At 49.5% G+C, this 19,381-nt stretch overlaps 1 protein-coding gene across 1 annotated transcript; it reads right to left on the bottom strand.

The window, feature by feature from the left end:
• Positions 1 to 2,587: 2,587 nt before the first annotated feature.
• On the bottom strand, positions 2,588 to 10,402 carry HPX (hemopexin). Its single transcript, XM_081098185.1, has 10 exons — positions 10,302 to 10,402; positions 10,111 to 10,175; positions 9,944 to 10,015; positions 9,653 to 9,768; positions 7,924 to 8,077; positions 7,031 to 7,243; positions 6,658 to 6,789; positions 3,336 to 3,466; positions 3,089 to 3,251; positions 2,588 to 2,950 (listed from the first exon to the last, which is right to left on the bottom strand). Exons 1-10 carry the CDS (start codon positions 10,382 to 10,384, stop codon positions 2,691 to 2,693), a joined length of 1,389 nt encoding a protein of 462 aa, XP_080954311.1. The 5' UTR covers positions 10,385 to 10,402; the 3' UTR covers positions 2,588 to 2,690.
• Between the last annotated feature and the right edge of the window lie 8,979 nt (positions 10,403 to 19,381).

Below are 19,381 nucleotides of genomic sequence, written 5' to 3'. Positions count from 1 at the left end.
AAGTGAGGATTAACTAAAAAAAGAGAGAGAGAATGATGAAGGGGGTAAGGGGCCATGGAGCAGTTTAAAGGTGAGCTTCCTCTCTCTCCTTCAAACTCCTGTCCAGTCCATCAGCAAGTCCTACAGACTTATGTCTTCTCAATATTTTTAATCTGCTCGCTTCTCTTTATTTCCATCACCACCCAGTGTCCAGGTCTTCATGATTTGCCGCCTGGACTACAGCACCAGCCTCCTCAGTGGTCTCCTCACAGCCACTGTTGTCTGCTTTCACCCAGTATCCACTCTGCAGGAGTCAAAGGAATCTCATCACCCTTGTCTAAAATCCCCCAAAGATAGACAAAATCCATGCTTCCTAGCCTGACATAGAACACACACACACACACACACACACACACACACACACACACACACCCATGGGCTGAGAAGCCCCTGCCTCCTTTTCCAGCCTCAGATCCCACCAGCCCTTCGTTTATCCCTAATTGTGGCTACCTCTTCTCCCCTGGTTTTTCTTTGCTTGTGTTGCCTCCTCTGCTTGTACTGCTCCCTGGCATGGTAGAATTTATATTTGCTAAAGGAATTACATTCTACTCGTCTTTTACATTTCAGCTCAGGTGTTATGTCATATATGAGGCCTTTCCTAACCCACTCTCCATCCCAGGTATTGCTGGCTCTGCTCTCCTTTGTATATATAGACTTCCACCTTAATGTCTCGCTCACGTATTGCATTTATCTGAAGTCCCCTCCTGACTGTGATAGAGTAGCAGATTCTTGAAGGTAGGCATTGTCCAATTCATCTTGTTACTCTATTACCTGACACAGTGCTCTGCACATGGGAGGTGTTAACTGAGTGGATGAAAGAAGCATGAATTGAGCCTTTTATGGGAGTTCCTTGGAGACAAGCTAGAGGCTTCCTTGTAACAAAGCAGGTGGGAGAAGAGAAGAAAGGAGAGAGCTAGTGCTCCCCCTTATGAGGAGGAAGTTAACCTTGTGTACCAGAGTTGCTGAGACTGGCCTTATCCTCACCTCTTAGACTGAAGGAGGAGAACCATCTAGGCACCATCAGGGATGAAGGGAAAAGCTCAAGATACTTCTTGGCAGTAGACCCCACAGCCCTGGTGCCTGGCCTCTAACTTCTGTTCCTAGCCTCAGCCAACCTCAAGTCCTGGGTGGAACCTCCGAGACCTAGTTTCATCCCCGGCTGCCCCCCTCCCCACTCATCAAGGCTGGTGAAGCACCCTTAGGCAGTTCTCCTGAACCAGAGGAGCCTGGCGCCTATCAGGAGCCACTCTATGGCATGGCCTCCCAGTGCAAAGCCCAGTGTGTCAGTGGACCTTGTCAGGGTACCATTCTACCCATAAGTAAGGGGCCACAGGTCAGGAGGGGCTAACTGCAAACCAGATGAGGCCATGGACCAGAGTTTGGGTCTACTTCCAGGGCCCCTTCCTGACAGAATCCAAGGGATGGGTTTGAATCCATATTCTTTGCCATTGGGAGATGAGTAGTATTATACCCATTTTATGGATGAGGTCATTGAGGCTAGGATATGAAAAGTCAAAGAAAGGGTCCCCTGCTAGAGTCTGAGGTTATTTTTTGAGTCTAAACCAGGGGTGGGCAAACTTTTTGACTTGAGGGCCACAATGGGTTCTTAAACTGGACCGGAAGGCTGGAACAAAAGCATGGATGGAGTGTTTGTGTGAACTAATATAAATTCAAAGTAAACATCATTACATAAAAGGGTACGGTCTTTTTTTTTTTTTAGTTTTATTCATTTCAAACGGGCTGGATTCGGCCCGCGGGCCGTAGTTTGCCCACGGCTGGTCTAAAACAAACTAATTAACCTCTGCTGGCTTGAAAAGGTAGAGGAGGAAAAAGGGTCTTACCTGAGATCCAGTTGCCTGTGGTCCAGACCCACTCCCCAATCAAATAGTTGTCAGTAAGTTTGGAGAGTAAAGTCTTGGCCCATTTATGATCAGAAAAGAATCAACAACTATATCCTTTACCAACACCGCACCATCTAGGCCCGCATTCATGGAGGGTAAAGGGTAGCCAGCAGGACCACTCCGTGTTCTACAGATGTGTTCGTGGTGTCAGGTCCCTGAATGGTTCCACCTCCCCTCTCCCCAGCTTGCCTCTGACACACATCTGGCCTCTTCCTGTTTCCCCACCTCAACTTCCTCTTGTTATACCTAACTCATGGCAACCAAAGCCTCATTTTCTGGTGGAGTGCTACCTGAACCACCTGAAACCACAGTTTGAGGGCTCAAATGGCAACCTTGAGCCAATCCATTTGGCACATGAATATCTGCCCCTGGCCCTATTTTCCTGATGCCTTTCCTGTGGTCAGTTATTAGCAGGCTGGGTCAGAGTCCCTGCTCTGCCTCTTACCAGTTCCTTTTCCTACTTGTGGTTCTCTGTTTCCTTCTATGTGTAATAGTCCAGAAGAAGCTAGTTAGGATCTAGGATCATCTGAGCAGAAATGAGGTTTGTCCCTCAGCCCTCCCCTTCCTTGCCTCCCACAGCCTCATTTGAGCTAGAAATCCTCAAAAGAAATGTTACTACCTCTCAATTTAAAGAAGGAAATGAGATTGTTCCACAATCAGGGCCCCTTGATTCAAGACAAGAAGTCCTCTGGTTTTATTGTAAAGAAAATGGGGAGAAGGGTCTGGGACAGATTCACATCAGAAGCCCTGTCAGTGACTGCAGCCCAGGAGGCTGTTCATTCTCAGGGGCTGGGGAAGGGCTTTTGCTGCACTCAGTTCCTCCCCATTGCTGTAGCAGTACAAATTGGGGCCATGGATGAGGTACAAGCCGGAGCCATTGGCAGAACATGAATTGGGGCCAAGGGACTTATCCATGCACAGGGCCCCATCAACCTTCTCATGGGGCCAAGGAAGCTCTGTCCATGTCGCTTGAGCTCCTAACTTCATGTCCAGCCACCACAGCTGTCGTCCTGTGAAGAAGGCACCAGATATAACATGGCTTCCACATCATGGAAATCCTGACCTAACCCTTCTCAGGCCCTGATGGTGATCCATGCTATGGAGAAGTAGTAGAACAAGCCACCCCTTAGCACCCAGATGCCCCTCACCTGCCATGATGTGGAGTCGAGAAGACCCAGGACAGATAAAGGCTGCATCCACAGCCAAAAGGCTGGTCCCAGGAGGGCTCCCTAATTCCTTCTCCAGCCGTTTTGGATATCCATCTACTAGGGTATAGCCTCCCTTTGTCAGGAAGATATATATCTGAGTGCCCTGGAGGATAAGAGATGTTAATCAGCATAGAGCTGGATATTCTCCCAGTCTTTTCCTCAAGCCTCTCTCCCTCCTAACACATACCTGGATCAGATAGAGTTTATCATCCCAGGAAAAGGCAGCATCCACTGTTGAAGGACCCTTGGGCCACTGATGGACAATGGGCCAGCTATGCCACCCGTCCTTGCTGCTGTCCAAACGCCAGTAGTTGGACCCTGTGGAGTATCAAAGGCACCTGTAGTGCTGGTGGTAAAAGGCCAGGAAGTGAAGAGGCAAGTGACAGATGTAGGGGTGAGTCCTGAGAGGAAGGAGAGAATGCATCCAGAGGCCAAGAGGAAAGAAGACACATAAGAGGAAGTAGAGAAGGACTTGGCAAAGTTGGGCATTGTGGCCTGATTGGAACAGATGTAGGGGTGAGTCCTGAGAGGAAGGAGAGAATGCATCCAGAGGCCAAGAGGAAAGAAGACACATAAGAGGAAGTAGAGAAGGACTTGGCAAAGTTGGGCATTGTGGCCTGATTGGAACTGGAGTCAGCAGGGGCCTGACAGAAAGGCAAGAATAAAGAACAGTGGCCAATTTGCCCGGTAAGGCCAATATCATGGGGTTTGTTGGGGGCTTCCTACTAATCTCAGATGTCCATGTGCAGAGATGTTATAGACAAGGAGAGAGTGACCAGAAGTTAAAAGGGAAGCACCACAGCAAGCTTCCAAGCTTCCATGGAGTGTTCTACTCTGGCTGTATTCTATAATCTCAGCGGGGAGGGTGGCAGGAGAGTGAGGGACTAGCCAGAGCAGCTCTTTAATTTTCTTCTCTCCTTTCCATAGCAACTTACTAAACGACTCGTCTAAGCTCTCATTTACCTTTACTTTCTCAACCTACTTCACTTAACACTTCTGTTTCCCTCCTCTACTGAAATTGTTCAAGGGCACCAGTATCCTCCAACTTGCCAAATCTACTGGTCCATGGTTCATTCTCTGCCTTCCTCTTACTCTATCTCTCAGCAACATTTGACTGCTGACAACTCCCTTCTTTAAATGTCTTTTTTTTTTTATCTTGACTCCTGTGATACCAGACTCTCCCAAGTTCCTCTTGTCTTGTTGACTATTCTTTTCTTCAGCTACATACCGATGACTTTCAATCTGTTCTCTACAGCTCTATAGGACTATCCTTTGAATGTTAGGCTCAAACATAACTGCCTACTTGACCTGTCCATTTGGGGCCACTAGGCACCAAAAACCCAATATGTCTCAACTGATTGCTGCTTTCACCACATACACACACACACACACATTCCTTTCCTAATCTTTCCTAATTTTAAAAAAGGAACCATTAATCAATCACCTAGCTACCTAGTCCCAAAAAACTGTCATTCTTTTAAATAAATTTTTAAATCCTCACCTGCGGATATACTTTTCCTTGATTTTGAGAGAGAGAAAGAGAGAGAGAGAGAGAGAGAGAGAGAGAGAGAGAGAGAGAGAGAAACATGGATGAGTTGCCTCCCATACATGTCCTAACCAGAGATGGAAACTGAAACCTATGGGAACATACCTAATACTGAAGTATAGTAACCTCCATCTTGGGTAAAAACTGCTGTTTAAAATTTTAACCCTGCTACTCTGTAAACATTTGCTTGCTTAAATAATAGGGAAAATAAGACTACTCCCCACTCCAGCGAGGCCATAAAATATGCCCCGGACAGAGTTGTCAGTACTGGCGCCAGGCCAGGCCAGGCCTTGAGATATGGTCTCACAGCCCTGTCCCAGCAAACAGGACTTTTTCTCAGAAGTTCCGGAAGTCTCATTCCAAATTTGGAAAACAAAGAGCTGAAAAACATATAAATTGAAAAGACTTGCACCATATGGGGCCCCAGAATTTGAGAAGCAAGAGTTCCTCTGCACCCGTTAGCACTGGCGAAAATGAACAAGACTCCAAGTAAATTTGGCTTATTGATTAAGGCATCTTCTGATTTACAATATAACAATACTGTACTTTTGATTTAGGAGTTCAGCTGCATTCTATTCACAGCCACATGGTCTTAAAGTTCTATGGTCTCTCTACATTTCTGTGTGGTCCCTGTGACCCTGTTTTCTTTCTATCTCTCTCTCTTCCTCTGTGTGTGTGTGTGTGTGTGTGTGTGCGCGCGCGCGCGTGTGTCCTCCCAGTGGTCCCATGCACTCACCATAGCTGCATGTTTTCCTGATACTTAAGTGTTTTGATCATACTTGAGGCCCGGTGCATGAGATTCATACACTGGAGGGGGGTCCCTCAGCACGGCCTGCACCCACTCGCAGTCCAGGACCCCTCGGGGGATGTTCGCCTACCAGCTTAGGCCTGATTGCCCCAGGATAGGACCTAAGCCACCAGTCAGACATCCCTCTCACAGTCCGGGGCTCTCACAGTCCGGGACCCCTCGGTCCTTACTGCCCGCCTTCAGCGGAGGCGGGAGAGGCTCCCACCACTGCCGCTGTGCTCGCCAGCCGTGAGCCTGGCTTCTGGCTGAGCAGCGCTTCCCCTGTGGGAACACACTGACCACCAGGGGGCAGCTCCTGTGTTGAGCGTCTGCCCCCGGTGGTCAGTGTGCATCATAGCAACTGGTTGTTCCACCGTTTGGTCAATTTGCATATTAGCCTTTTATTATATAGGATTTGTTGTCCAGGGGTTAGGAGCAAAAAAGGATTTTCACTACTCCATGTTCTCACCTCTATTTTACGTTTGTATCTGATCATACATGTGTTTTGAGCTGTGTAATGTGGTTGTTTACTCTTTCTCTTGGAATTGTTCTTGAGTGTGGATTAACACCTGTCACTACCTACTGACTAACCCAAGAGCATCTCAAGGTATCATTAGATGGCTTTTACCAATTAATGCTGTTGGTCTGAAGAGAGGTTTCTCCACTGGTCACTCAGAGAGGAAACCTCCTCGGGCTAGTGAAGCTATCTCTAAAGGTCTGAGGGACCCAACAGTTCTTGGATAGTTTTTTTAGTACTGGAACATCTCATACTCTGGTAATGCTGTTCCCAGAAGCCTGGACAGGAGCTTCTGGGAACCTGGAAAAAGACTGAGCTTCTGAAGATAAGCTCAGGGGGCACCAGAGGACCCAGCAAGACATGCAAGGGCAAAGGTAATATAAGGAGTCAAGGGGACCCAGAGAGGTCAGGAGAGGTCACCGGCCTAGGAGTAGATGGTACTGGGTGGCAGAAGTTAGAGGCCTGGGCAATGAGGGGCAAGTTGAACAATATACATCAGAGGAGAAGGGGAATGAAAAAAGATATGCTAAGGATGGAAGCCGAGGGACAAAGTAAGGGACATAGTGGTGAAAATGAAGGAAGTGTATCAGAGATGTAGACATGTGAAAGAAGTGAGAGATGCAGAGGGAAGAGATGGGGGACTTAGGGATTTCTCTTACCACTGAAGGCATAGATGGCACCATGGTTGTCAGACAGCAGTGCAGACAAGACTACATCTGGGTTACAGCGTACCTCCTTATAGCCATGGTGGGTCCCATTTCCATGGCTGGTCCTGTTCCTGTGTCCATGGCCTTGAAGGAAAAAATAGGCAAGGGGAAACAAAGACAGAGGTCAGAGGTCATGATGAAATCTGAGGTGGAAGAGATCATTGGGGTTAATGGGGTATACGCTTCCACCAGCCAAGGACAACTGGGAAGAGCCAGAATAGAAATGGGGCTAGGGCAAGGGCCAAGGTCTTACAACACAGAGGTAAGGTGGGAGCTGGGCATATGGATAGATTCCAGTGAGTCCCAAGGGCTGCGGCTTTCTCACCTCTGCCAGGGCAGGGCATGAAGTAGTCTCGGACATCCAGAGGGTACTTAGGAAGCACCTCTCCCGTGACAGGGTTGAAGCGTAGGAATTGGTTACCCCGGAAGCAGAAGTAGCGGCCAATCCATCGAATGGCAGAGGAGCAATTCCAAACAGCTGGCCAGTCACGTTCCTTTACGGTTTTTGTAGCCAAGTCCAAGAACCACGTGTGGTTACCTTTGTCCAATCAATCAACAAGCATTCGGTGAGGCCAGCCTGCCCCTTCCTTTATGCTTGTACTGGGTTCCAGGGTGGACCAGATATGGTCCTGGCTACATGAAGCTGATAGCCCAGCAGGGAAACAGTTGAGGAGAGTGATCATACGGTAAAATTGCACAGCAAAGTGCACATGATCAGCTCAGCAAGGGCAGTGGGAAGAGTCAGGCGAAAATTCCCAGAGAAGGTGACACTTAAACTAAAATCTGATGTAGGAGTTATAAAGCAGACGGGAGGAGGAGACAGAACTCCAGATAGAGGAAAGCATGAAGGAAATTGGATGTACAGGGAGCAGCATGGAGCTCCTGGAGCTTCATATTCAAGGTCAGGGTATGATGAGAGTCAAGGCTGGAGGGTCAATAGGGACTTGGTCATGGAGAACCTTGTATGTAAGACTAAGGAACATAGATTTGTCCTAAGGGTCATGGGGAACAATGAGGAATTTTTAGTAGAATTATACCCAGTTACCTTCCCTAGGATAACTTCCTCTATTTCCCCTACTTGACCTTTAGATCCTAACTGACCTATTTCATTTCTTCCTTGGGGAGCCATATAGTGAATCCACCACCACCACTGTTCCTACCACTACCTCTGTCACCACCGACCCACCATTGCTCCAGTCTCTCTCATCCTGGACTGACCTTGGAAGAAGAGGACGCCCTCACTGTTGCATTCTCCACGGTGACATTCCACAGCTGCGTCCACTGGGGATGGGATTCCAGGAAATTCATCTTTGAGCAATTTTGGGTATTCCTCCTCTTTCTCCTTAGGAGGGTACACCCAGACTTTGTCCCCCTGCATACAAAAGCACTGTGTTTTGAACTATGCTCCCCACATACTGCCATCCTGCATTTACACACAGCATCTTTGATCTGTTGCACTTACACAATATCCTCCTGCAGCCCCACACACTCCCAGTCCATCTGTAGATGGACTGTCCCCATACCCATCACTATTACTATAACACACACATCTGGCTTTGTACAATGGACACTCCCATGGCACACTTACTTGCAACACCATTAGTGCTAGCAAACATCCAAAAATAGGGATCCTGTAATCACTCATCTATGTATACATGCATTTGTTCATTTATTTATTCATTCATTCATTAATTCAAGAATGACCACAGATACAGGGGGTAAAGACATGACAAGGCTCTGTCTCTGCCTTCAAGGAGTTCCCTGTGCAAATGCAGAAAAGATCCACCATCCCAGCCATGCAGCCACCAAGGTGGATGTGAAGTGCACTGGGAATATAGGGAGAATGCCTGATCTACCTAGAGAATTCCTAGAAAACTTCACAGAGGAGGACACATTTGGGCCAAGAATTGAAAACCAAGAAGGAATTTTCCAGGTAGACAAGTGTGGAAAGAGTATCCCCAGCAGAGGGAGCAGCACATACAGAGCATGCTCAGAGAAATACATGTAGTGTCATGAGTCTGGTGCAGTGAGTGTGGCGGGGATGGGAGATAAACCTGAAAAAATAACCAAGGGGCAGATCCGGAGACCCACATGCACCTGGCTTGCAGGAGCCGGCATGCAGTGGTGCCATTTACTGAAATAGGGAACACAGGAGGAGGGGTTCCTGTGTGTGTAAGAAAGATACTAAGTTCAGTTTGGGCGATGCACCTATGGAACATCTAAGTCGAAGATGTCTGCCATGAAATTGGAAAGGCATGCCTGGAGCTCCAGGGAGAACTCCAGATCTGGCATTCACAAGAGTCCTCAAAGCCATGGCATTAGTATACATCACCAAGGGAGGGTGTATGGAAGAGTTGGGATGGATCTCCGAGGAACATTTGAGGACTGGCTAAGGATAAGAAGCCTGAGAAAGAGCAGAAAAAGAAGCAGGAGGGAAAACAAAGCTGCCAGTGAGGCCCACCCCAACTTCACAGCACCTTTGTGCAAGTGAGGAGAAGATACCCTTTCCTCTGAGCAGACATCTTGGTCCAGGGCACATGACTTAGTGAGCACAGTAGGCTGGATTTCACCCGTCACTCACCCCCTGGGTTTCATCCGCCAAGCCATTGTGTTGTATAACAACCTAGCCACCCTATGAAGAGGACCAGATGCAGGGTCACAGAAGCCAAGCAAAGAAATTCCCATGAAGGAAAGGATGGCCAAGAGTGTGAGGAGTGGCAGAGAGGTCTGGACAGAGATCAAAACTAAAACATAGCCTTGGATACAGTGCCTTCCAAGCTCACATGCACACACTGCCTTAGCCTGAGCTTTTTCAGGAAGGGAAGGCCCAGGGGGAGGAAACCTGGAACTTACTGGTAAGGGCTGTATGCCAGGGCCATTTGGGGGAGAGTCTCTCATGTAGATTCCAGCACTTCCTGGCCCAACCCTGACCTTGACCCAGCAATACCTTGATCACAAAGACACTGTCTTGATTAAGGCGAAAGGCGGCATCCACGGAGCTGGTCTTCCACTTCTCTGAAATCAACTCCCGGCCCCAGTGGTGAGCTGTCCACATGTACTCCCCTGAAAAATGCACTCACTGAGAGACCAAGAACAAAGTTTTGGTCTACTGAGATAGTTACAGAGAATTGTGGGCGATATTCTCAGGCAATTCCCAAGATCTCCCACAGGTGGATACACCCTTGGTGAAGGGGACCAAGTCTGAGGTCTCAAATGCCCCAACCCCAGCCTCTCCTACCTTTAAAAAATAGCATGGTCCCATTTTCACTCAGAGTAGTAGCATCAAAGCTCCAGCCATCTGAGCAGAGTTCTGAGGTAGAGGTGGGAAAATGACAAAGTAAAAGACCAGTCAGATGATAAAATGCAGAGACACAGATAGACACACTCAGGGAGTCGGGGCCTCACCGAGCATGTCTGAGGCCAGCTGGTTCCTATTCCCACCTTCTGCTCCACTCCCAGAGGAACTAGTCCTAGAGAGAAGGCAGAAAGAGGTATTTCTTAGCTCCTGACCCCAAACTTGCCCAGGCCTAAAACCTGGCTCTGTCCAGCTCTAGCCCAGACCCCAGTCCTCCTTCCCCAGCATCAGCTTTACTCACGAAGTGACAGGGTGGGCCGTGGCCGGAGACCAGCACAGGCCCAACAGCCCCAGGGCAACTAGTGTTCCCAGTGCACGAGCCATGCTGAGCTGGAGAGGCCACAGGACAGCTCTCGTCACCTGGCTGAACCCCCTTTATAGAGATGGCAACAGCACCGCCCCACCTCCAAGCCTGCTGGGAATGAGCTGTCTCTAAGGTTTAGGCCAATATTGGCTGATTACATCAGTGTAAATAAGGTCAGGGTCCGGACAGAAATCTGGGTCCAAGACTAACTCTTCCCGGCAGGAGGCCCCATCCCCCTTCAATGACTTTTTTAAAAAAATATATTTTTATATATTTTTACTAGTGACCCGGTGCATGGATTCATGCACATTGAAAGGAAATTAATTAGAAGGTGGCCAGTGGGGCGGTACTGGATGAGATGGGTCAGACACGCCCTGGAGCCAACCTCCCTTAGTCCTTCCCTGGTGACTGCGGAGTGATGAGGGTCCCTCCAGCAGGTGAGGTCCCTCAGCCTGGTCTTCAGGGATCAGTCTGAAACCAGCTCTCCAACATCCCCCAAGGGGTCCTGAAGTGCGAGAGAGCACTCTGCAAAGTTGCTGTCATACAGAGTGTGGAACGCAAATTCAAGTGTGCAGTAAACCAGATTCAGGGCCAACAGTGCCCCAGCAACAACATAACCCACAGCCCAAGGTGGAATCACGTGGCCCCTTGAGGAATCGGGGCTCCCTCCTCTCTGGTTTCGGGGTGTGTCACCGGAGAACCACCGTTGTCAAGTCACTGCAGCTCAGAAGCTCCTGCATTGAGCGTCTGTCCCCTGGTGGTCAGTGCACATCATAGCAATCAGTTGGACGGTGGGAGGGACACTTAGCATATTAGCCTTTTATACAGAGATTGATTTCAGAGAGGAAGGAAAAGGAGAGAGAGATAGAAACATCAATGATGAGAGAGAATCATTGATTGGTTGCCTCCTGCACACCCCCTACTGGAATCAAGCCTGCAACCTGGGCTTGTGCCCTTGACCAGAATCAAACCCAGGGCCTTCAGTCCACAAGCTGACGTTCTATCCACTGAGCCAAGCCAACTAGGGCTTCACTGACTTTTGAGCAGTGACTAGCCCATGCCACTGATGCCCAGTTGTGACTCTCATCACCTTGGTGATGGATCTGGTTGCCCATAAGATTAAGGAAGTGGGTAGACTGATTGAAGATCGCCTTTCTGTGATTAGATTTACGTCTATAATGGGGAGGAAAGAAGAGAAGGACACTAACATTTTTGTGTACTAGATGTCAAGCCCTGCTCCAAGACAGCTAAAGACACTGATACTTATATATACTTAGCAAGCACACACACAAACATACTTAGAAACACTCAGAGAACAGCTATTTCCAAGTTCCACTAAGGGCCTTTCTGGGGCATTCCCAGGCATTATCAGCTTTTCTTTTCTCTTCTCTTCTCTTCTCTTCTCTTCTCTTCTCTTCTCTTCTCTTCTCTTCTTTTCTTTTCTTTCTTTTCTCTTCTTTTCTTTTCTTTTCAGTGTCCCAAACATGAAACAGCTCTGGCCACCGATACAGGCAACAAGCTAGGATGAACTAAGGACTATACATCTGCTTTGCCCCTGACTATTATAAGAGCACCGCCACCAAATAGGTGTCTCCTTGCACACTGGGTCATCAGCTTTGCCCTTGAAAAATCATTAAGATTTCACCATCAATGTCCGACTCCCACCCTGGCCCCACTCCCAGTAGCAAAGAACTTTACAAAAAAATCACTGGGAGGGAAGGGGCTGACCGTAATGGGACAGGAAAAGTTGTTTTTCTCCCAGAGAGCACTGCTAGTAATTACTCTTTCTTGGTACTTTTCACAATATGGAAAAAGTGCTTTATTTACCCATCATAGAATAAATAGAACTGTCATGGGTTTCACAATATTTACAGCCAATTCTTGCTGAAATGCTATCTTCTCAATGAAGCCCTTCATGACCACCTTATCCAGCCATTTCAAACCCATGTTTCTTTCCTTTATGTCACTTATGAAAATTTTAAATTATTTTATCTGTCTACTTATTTGTATACTATTACATTTTCTCCACCACAAATAGTACCTGGCATATAATAGGTGCTCAGTAATATTTGTTGAATGAAAAAATAGATTTCAAGTACTGACTAGTGTTGCAGACAAATAACTGGCAATTATCCTCCTGGGATAAGGGGAAATATCAGGGCCTGGGCAGGGGTTGTTATGATGGAAGGCATATTGTGATCGAGGGGTCACAGGTCCCCTTGTCACTGTCCTTCATCTTATGGTTTAGTTTCTCTTTCCTGTGCACATGTTGGCCATCCCAGTGCTGGTCACAGGGCCCCACATCCCTCTCTTCCTCTAGTCCTGGGAACTCACCTGGGATCTCTAGTACCTACTATCTTCAGTACTTCCCAGGGCCTCTCCCAAAGCCTGTCCCATTCCCATCTGAGACTCCCTGCTGAGGCCAAAGACAAATATAAGCAGAGTCAGCTATGGGCCAGGCTGACTGGTTCCAGGACCCCTATTTCCTTAGTCCAGCCTGAAAGGGTCCTGATCCCTCTCAGATGGCCCTGTGTGCCGTAGACCAATTCCAGCATGTCATAATTTCAAGAGTTTCATCAAAAGGTTGATGAAACTTGGGGACTCAATAGGGTTGAGTCACACATGTAGTCACCTGTTGGGAATGGCTAAAGGCATTTCCCCAAACCTGAACAGGAAACTGATTGTGGCTGCCAGACAATTAAAGGGCATCTTAATCTACATGTTATTGCCTCCTACTGGCCAAACACCTGAACAGCCGTAGGCTATTCCCCAAACTGACAATGCTTCTGTACCCTTTGAAACCTTACCCTTTGAAGTGTATTATCTCCACCTTGCCTTAGGACAAATTGTGTTAATAAAAGCAAGGGTCCTAGACAAGGAGGGGCTCTTCAGTTCCTTTAGCTGAAGGTCCTCTGACTCCCAATGCCTTTCAAAATTATATCTCGTCTCTGGACTCTTTATTAGTCTCTGGATTCCTGTCATCTACGCACAGCCCCTTTTCCAGATTCCTGAACCCTTTTTGATGCTGGGACATGAACCCCGGCACCTGTGCCCCCCTACCATTGCCCTAAACAACCTTAGCAAAGGTCTCACATCCCTTTTGTACTCTGCAAAGGCTCCTCCCAACCGGAAAACAAAGATTTCTGGGACCTCTGGAACAACATGTCACCGGCCTCTGCCATCGCGCTCAGTGTCCTCTCCAGACTTACAAATGTGCCTTGTTAGCCTCATTCCTCCCCATTGGTTAGTGGACAAAGCTGGACTCCCCTAGCCCTTGGCAGCATGGGTAATGCCAAGGCTCCTACAGCAGATGCCCAACACCCACTCTCTCCCTCTGCAGGGCGACCCTGGCTGGACCTGCTCCACCCCAGCAGCTGGGACCAGGCCCTGGAAACCACTACTCCCAGGCTCCCCCTCACCTCTTCTTTCACTCTCAGCCTCTAAAATCTTATAGAACTTTCCTGAACTCTCCCTCCTGAGCCCCTTGTACCAGCAACACCCGCAGCGACTGTTTTTAGCTCCAGAATGGTGTCTGGGTGTCCTACAGCTTTCACTGAGCCTCCCTCGGGAGATGGAAGCTTTCACACCTGAGTCACTAACAGCGCCCCACCCCCCAAAGAAACCACACACACACACACACACACACGCACACACACACACACAGTGAGGGTCTTCAGTAGTCATTTCATCAGGGCCCTGCTCGGACCTGCTGGTGCAGGGGCACAGCAGCCGCCCCTCGGTAGCGGCTCTTCGAGGGGAGAAAGCAGATGCACTGGATGACGGGTTTTCCACTTGACCTCTTCCCACACAGCGCTGGTTCCCTCACCCCTGAACGATCGCAGAAGAGGGCTTTATGTTCTCTTTTCACTGTGTCCTAATTCGCTTGTCTACCCTCAGATGGCTTAGATCGCAGTATAGGAGCCTTCCTGCCCGCCCCAGGAGTAGTTCAGCAGAGACTTCTGCAGGGCAGGCAGCTCAGGGGGAAGCTCAGGTTCTGAGCAGGAGCCGACAGGCAGAGAACTATCCGTTTGGAAACCAAGTTGTGGATATGTTGTCCGTCTCGTGCCGGTCACAGGGCACAAGGCAACTCTTCTCAGAGGATCCAAGATTGGGCTGGCCTTGCTTCTCTTCTCGGTTGAGGTGGCATTTATTCTTGTCCTGGAGTCCTTCCCAGCTCTCTGACCTGAGCTGAAGAGGAAGTGATTGTCCTCACTGGGCCCTGAGCGCCCCCTGGAGGCTGCAGGTGTCAGTGCGCTCCCACCCTTCAACCAGAGACAGAGCCCAGGAGTTTTTTCCTCCCCAAAATCGGCTCTCACCGTCTTTCTCCCTCCCTCCCTCCCCTCAGTGGCACAATCTCTTCCTCTGCAAATCTCTGCTGCCCAGGGGGGGCCGGGGGCCTTCAATCTCTTGTTTGATTTCTGGGGAATTCCAGCCCTGAAAATCCCAACTGTCTGCTTTTCCATGTAGTCTTCTCAGTCCTCCTGACAGGCAGCTTTCTGCTTCCCCCACAGAGTCTGCATGGACAGAGCTTCCTCTTGCATTGCCAGGGGCCACATCTAAGCTGAACACTGACCCACTGTCCCTTGGAATGGCCACGTCCAGCCTGCCCTGCTGCTGATCTGCACTCTCGGACCCCAGTCTTTTCCCCTGGGCCGCTGAGTACTGGTGTGCTGGGCCTGCTGCCCGGCTGTGTGCTCCAGGAAGCAGAGACTGGACCCGTCCTTTCCCCAAACTGAGAGAGCTTAGGGGTAAAGTTCCAGGCACCAAAAAGAGCCCACTGCTCCCAAATGAGTCCTCCAACACGTGCATTTTTACTGGCTCTGTCTATAATGGGCTTTCCTACATCATCCGTTCTTGCTTCTCTATGAGTAAATCATTATAATAATAAGTAGTAACCTGGTACACGGATTCGTGCACATTGAAAGGAAATTAATTAGAATGTGGCCAGTGGGGCGGGACTAGGTGACACAGGCTGGACACGCCCTGGAGCTAACCTCCTTCAGTCCCTCCCTGGCGTCTGTGGAGTGATGAGAGTCCCTGCAGCAGGTGAGGTCCCTCAGCCTGGCCTGCAAGGATCAGGCCGAAACCTACTCTCTGACATCCCAAGGGGTCCTGGAGTGCGAGAAGGCACTCTGCAAAGTTGCTGTCATACAGGGTGTGGAACGCAAATGCAAGTGTGCAGTAAACCAGATTCAGGGCCAACAGTGCCCCAGCAACAACATAACCCACAGCCGAAGGTGGAATCATGCGGCCCCTTGAGGAATCGAGCTCCCTCCTCTTGGTTTTGGGATGTGTCACCTGAGAACCACCTCTGCCAAGTCACTGTAGCTCAGAAGCTCCTGCATTGAGCGTCTGCTCCCTGGTGGTCAGTGTGCATCATAGTGACCAGTTGGATGGTCGGACACTTAGCATATCAGCCTTTTATATATATACTAGAGGCCCGGTACACAAAAATTTGTGCACTCAGGGGGGAAGGGGGATCCCTCAGCCCGGCCTGTGCCCTCTCGCAGTCTGGGACCCCTCGGGAGATAACACCCTGCTGGCTTAGGCCTGCTCCTGGGTGGCAGAGGGCAGGCCCAATCCCTAGGTGCAGCCCCTGGTCGGGCTCAGAGCAGGGCCGATTGGGGAGTTGGGGCTCCGCCCCTGTCATGCACAGAGCAGGGCAGATCGGGAGGTTGTGATGCCACCCTCAGTCATGATCAGGGTAGGGCCAATTGGGGGGTTAGGGCACCGTCCCTGTCACACTCAAGGCAGGGTCGATGGGGAGGTTGCGGCGCCACCCCCTGTCATGCACAGAGCAGGGCCAATCAGGGGGTTGGGACACTGCCTCCTGTCACTCACAGAGCAGGGCCCATCAGGGGGGTTGGGGCTCTGTACCCTGTCACGCACAGAGCAGGGCCAATCAGGGGGTTGGGGCACTGCCCCCGTCACACACAGAGCAGGGCCCATCAGGGGGTTGGGGCACTGCCCTCTATCACCCACAGAGCAGGGCCGATCAGGGGTTTGGGGCGCCACCACTCTCACACTCAGGGCAGGGCCAACGGGGAGGTTATGGCTCTACCCCGTCACACACAGAGCAGGGCCCGTGGGGGGGGGGGCGGGGGGGAGCTCCCCCCTATCAGGCACAGAGCAGGGCTGATCAGGGGGTTGGGGCGCCTTCCCCTGTCACGAACAGAGCAGGGTGGATAGGGAGGTTGTGGCCCCGCCCCCTGTCACACACAGAGCCGCAGGGTGATCAGAGGGTTTGGGCGCTGCCCCCTGTCATGCTGATCCCGGTGCCGGGAGGCCTCATGGCTCCGCTGATCCCGGTGCTGGGAGGCATATTACCCTTTTACTATATAGGGTAGAGGCCTGGTGCATGGGTGGGGCCGGCTGGTTTGCCCTGAAGGGTGTCCTGGATCAGGGTGCGGGTCCCCACCCCACTGGGGTGCCTGGCCAGTCTGGGTGAGGGGCTGAGGGCTGTTTTCAGGCTGGGGGTGACTGAAGCTCCCAACTGCTCCTTTTTTTCTTTTTTCTTTTTTTTTATTCTGGGCCAGCTTTAGCTTTGAAGCTTGGCTCCAGCTCTTAGGCCTCCGCGGCTGAAAGTAGGTTTCTGGCCTTTGCTTACAATGTTGCGAATCTGCTGGCTGAAGTCCGGCGGTATTTGTTACATTGTTTCTTAAACTGCAGGCTCAGAGGCCTGTAGCCACAGGCGGGGAACGTTGGTTTCCTCCGTCACTGAGGCAAGCAAGCCTCATGTTAGTTTCAAGCTGCCTGGCTGCCGGCCGCCATCTTGGCTGACAGTTAATTTGCATATCTCGCTGATTAGCCAATGAAAAGGGTAGCGGTCGTACTCCAATTACCATGTTTCTCTTTTATTAGTATATATATATATATATATATATATATATATATATATATATATGGACCCGGTGCCCAAAATTCATGCATGGGTAGGGTCTCTAGGCGTGGCCTATAATCAGGGCCATCTTCCCCAGCTGCCAGCAGCCGGCCCCACCCCCCAATGCCACCCAACCCTAGTTCCCCGTTTGCCATCAGGCAATAGGAGCCTGCAGGCTAGGGGGAGAGACCAAGAGGTTGGCCATTCTGCCCGCTCACCAGCCCCACCCTCCGCCGCTGGTTGCCCTCTGTGTGTGGGACAACCAGCAGGCCAGGGGCCTTGGCCTGGCACTGCCCACATCTGCCACTCGTTGTTCCCTGTTCCCCATTGGGCAATCAGAGCCTGCTGGCTGGGGGAAGGGACCAAGAGGGTGGCTAGCAGGCTATCAGGGCCTGCAGGCTGGGGGCAGCTCCTGCATTGAGCGTCTGCCCCCTGGTGGTCAGCGCATGTCATAGCAACCAGTCATTCGGCTATTTGGTCAATTTGCATATTAAACTTTTATTATATAGGATTTGCTCATATCTATGGGCACATGTATGTGCCTGGCACTGTGCTAAGCACTTAACAGAATTTATCTCATTAAATCACACACACATATATATACACACATGATAATATTAGTCCCACTTTACAAATGAGGACAGACACTGCCATTAGGCATGTTAGCCAAGTCCCACTGTTATCAAGTGGTAGAGCCACGATGAAGCTCTGCGGCCTGACTCCTGGGCGTGCGCTCCGCCCTGCCAAGGCGTGTGCTGGGACATGTTTCAGGGCCAGCTCTCCAGAGGATAAAAGGCCGGTTTGTAGCATTTTTTAATTTCTGTGATGTAAATATCACAGCCATCTTCAGGCTACCAACAAGGCATCCAAATGTGCAGTTGAAAGAAAAAGTAGCACAGCAACATGCTCCTTCCGATATAGTATTTCCACCGGGCAGACCCGACAGATGTAAACAAGCTCAAGAGCACAGGTCAGAGTAAAGTGCAGCAAAATAATTAGGAAGTGATGAGTTTTGAGTATTTATTATCTTTTACTTTTTTGTTATTGTTGTTAATCCCCACCTGAGGATATTTTCCCATTGATTTTTAGAGAGAGTGGAAGGGAGGGAGAGAGGTAGGGAGGGAGGGGGGGGGAGAAAGGAGGGAGGGAGGGGGGAAGCGGGGAGAGAGAAACATCAATGTTAGAGAGACACATTGATTGGTTGCCTTCTGCATGTGTCCTGTCTGAGGCCAGGGTTGAACCTGCAACCCAGGTATGTGCCCTTCACCAGGAATCGAACCCACGGCCCTTTGGTGTGCAGACTGGCACACTAACCACTGGGCAACAAGAGCCAGGGCTATTATCTTTGACTTTAACAAAATGTATTTAATTTTAAGTTTACATAACTCAATTTTTAATAATGGCTGGTTTTCAACAACCAGCTGTCAAAATTGCTGGAAATGTGACGAGCTCTTGTAAGCCAGTACAAACTAGCTTCAGCACCCCACTGTCCACCACACTGCCTTAATGAACAGAACAGGATTTTATCTGATTTATTCACTTCCATATTCTTAGTAACTAGCACAATGCCTGAAACACTGTATGTGTTTGATGAGTACTGAATCTTGTTGTTCCTACTTCCTAATTACACCTAAAATCTGTCCACCTCTCTCTGCCTCCCTCACAGTGCAAACACCATCAGTTCTTGTCTAACCACAGAAATAGCCCTGTCTCTGCTTCGCCTTCCCCTCTACAATTCATTCTTTGTAGCAACCACGGTCATCTTCAAAAGCATATCTGAAACCACCTTATACTCCTACTTAAAAGACTTCTTTCTTGAAGATAAAAGTCATTTTAAATTCTACTAACCAGAGGATACCATTATTCACATTTTATCTATTCCAGCCTTTTTCTATTCTTACAACATCCTTTTTAAAATGAAGATATGAGGCCTAACCAGTTTGGCTCAGTGGATAGAGTGTTGGCCTGTGGACTAAAGGGTCCCAGGTTCGATTCCAGTCAAGGACATGTACCTTGGTTGTGGGCACATCCCCAGTAGGGGGTGTGCAGGAGGCAGCTGATCAATGTTTCTCTCTCATCGATGTTTCTAACTCTCTATCCCTCTCCCTTCCTCTCTGTAAAATATCAATAAAATATA

This window comes from Myotis nattereri (assembly GCF_964212035.1).
Source record: "Myotis nattereri genome assembly, chromosome: 9".
NCBI lineage: Eukaryota > Metazoa > Chordata > Mammalia > Chiroptera > Vespertilionidae > Myotis > Myotis nattereri.
Note: the sequence above shows the minus strand (reverse complement) of the source record. Positions and strands in the feature narration are given on the sequence as shown.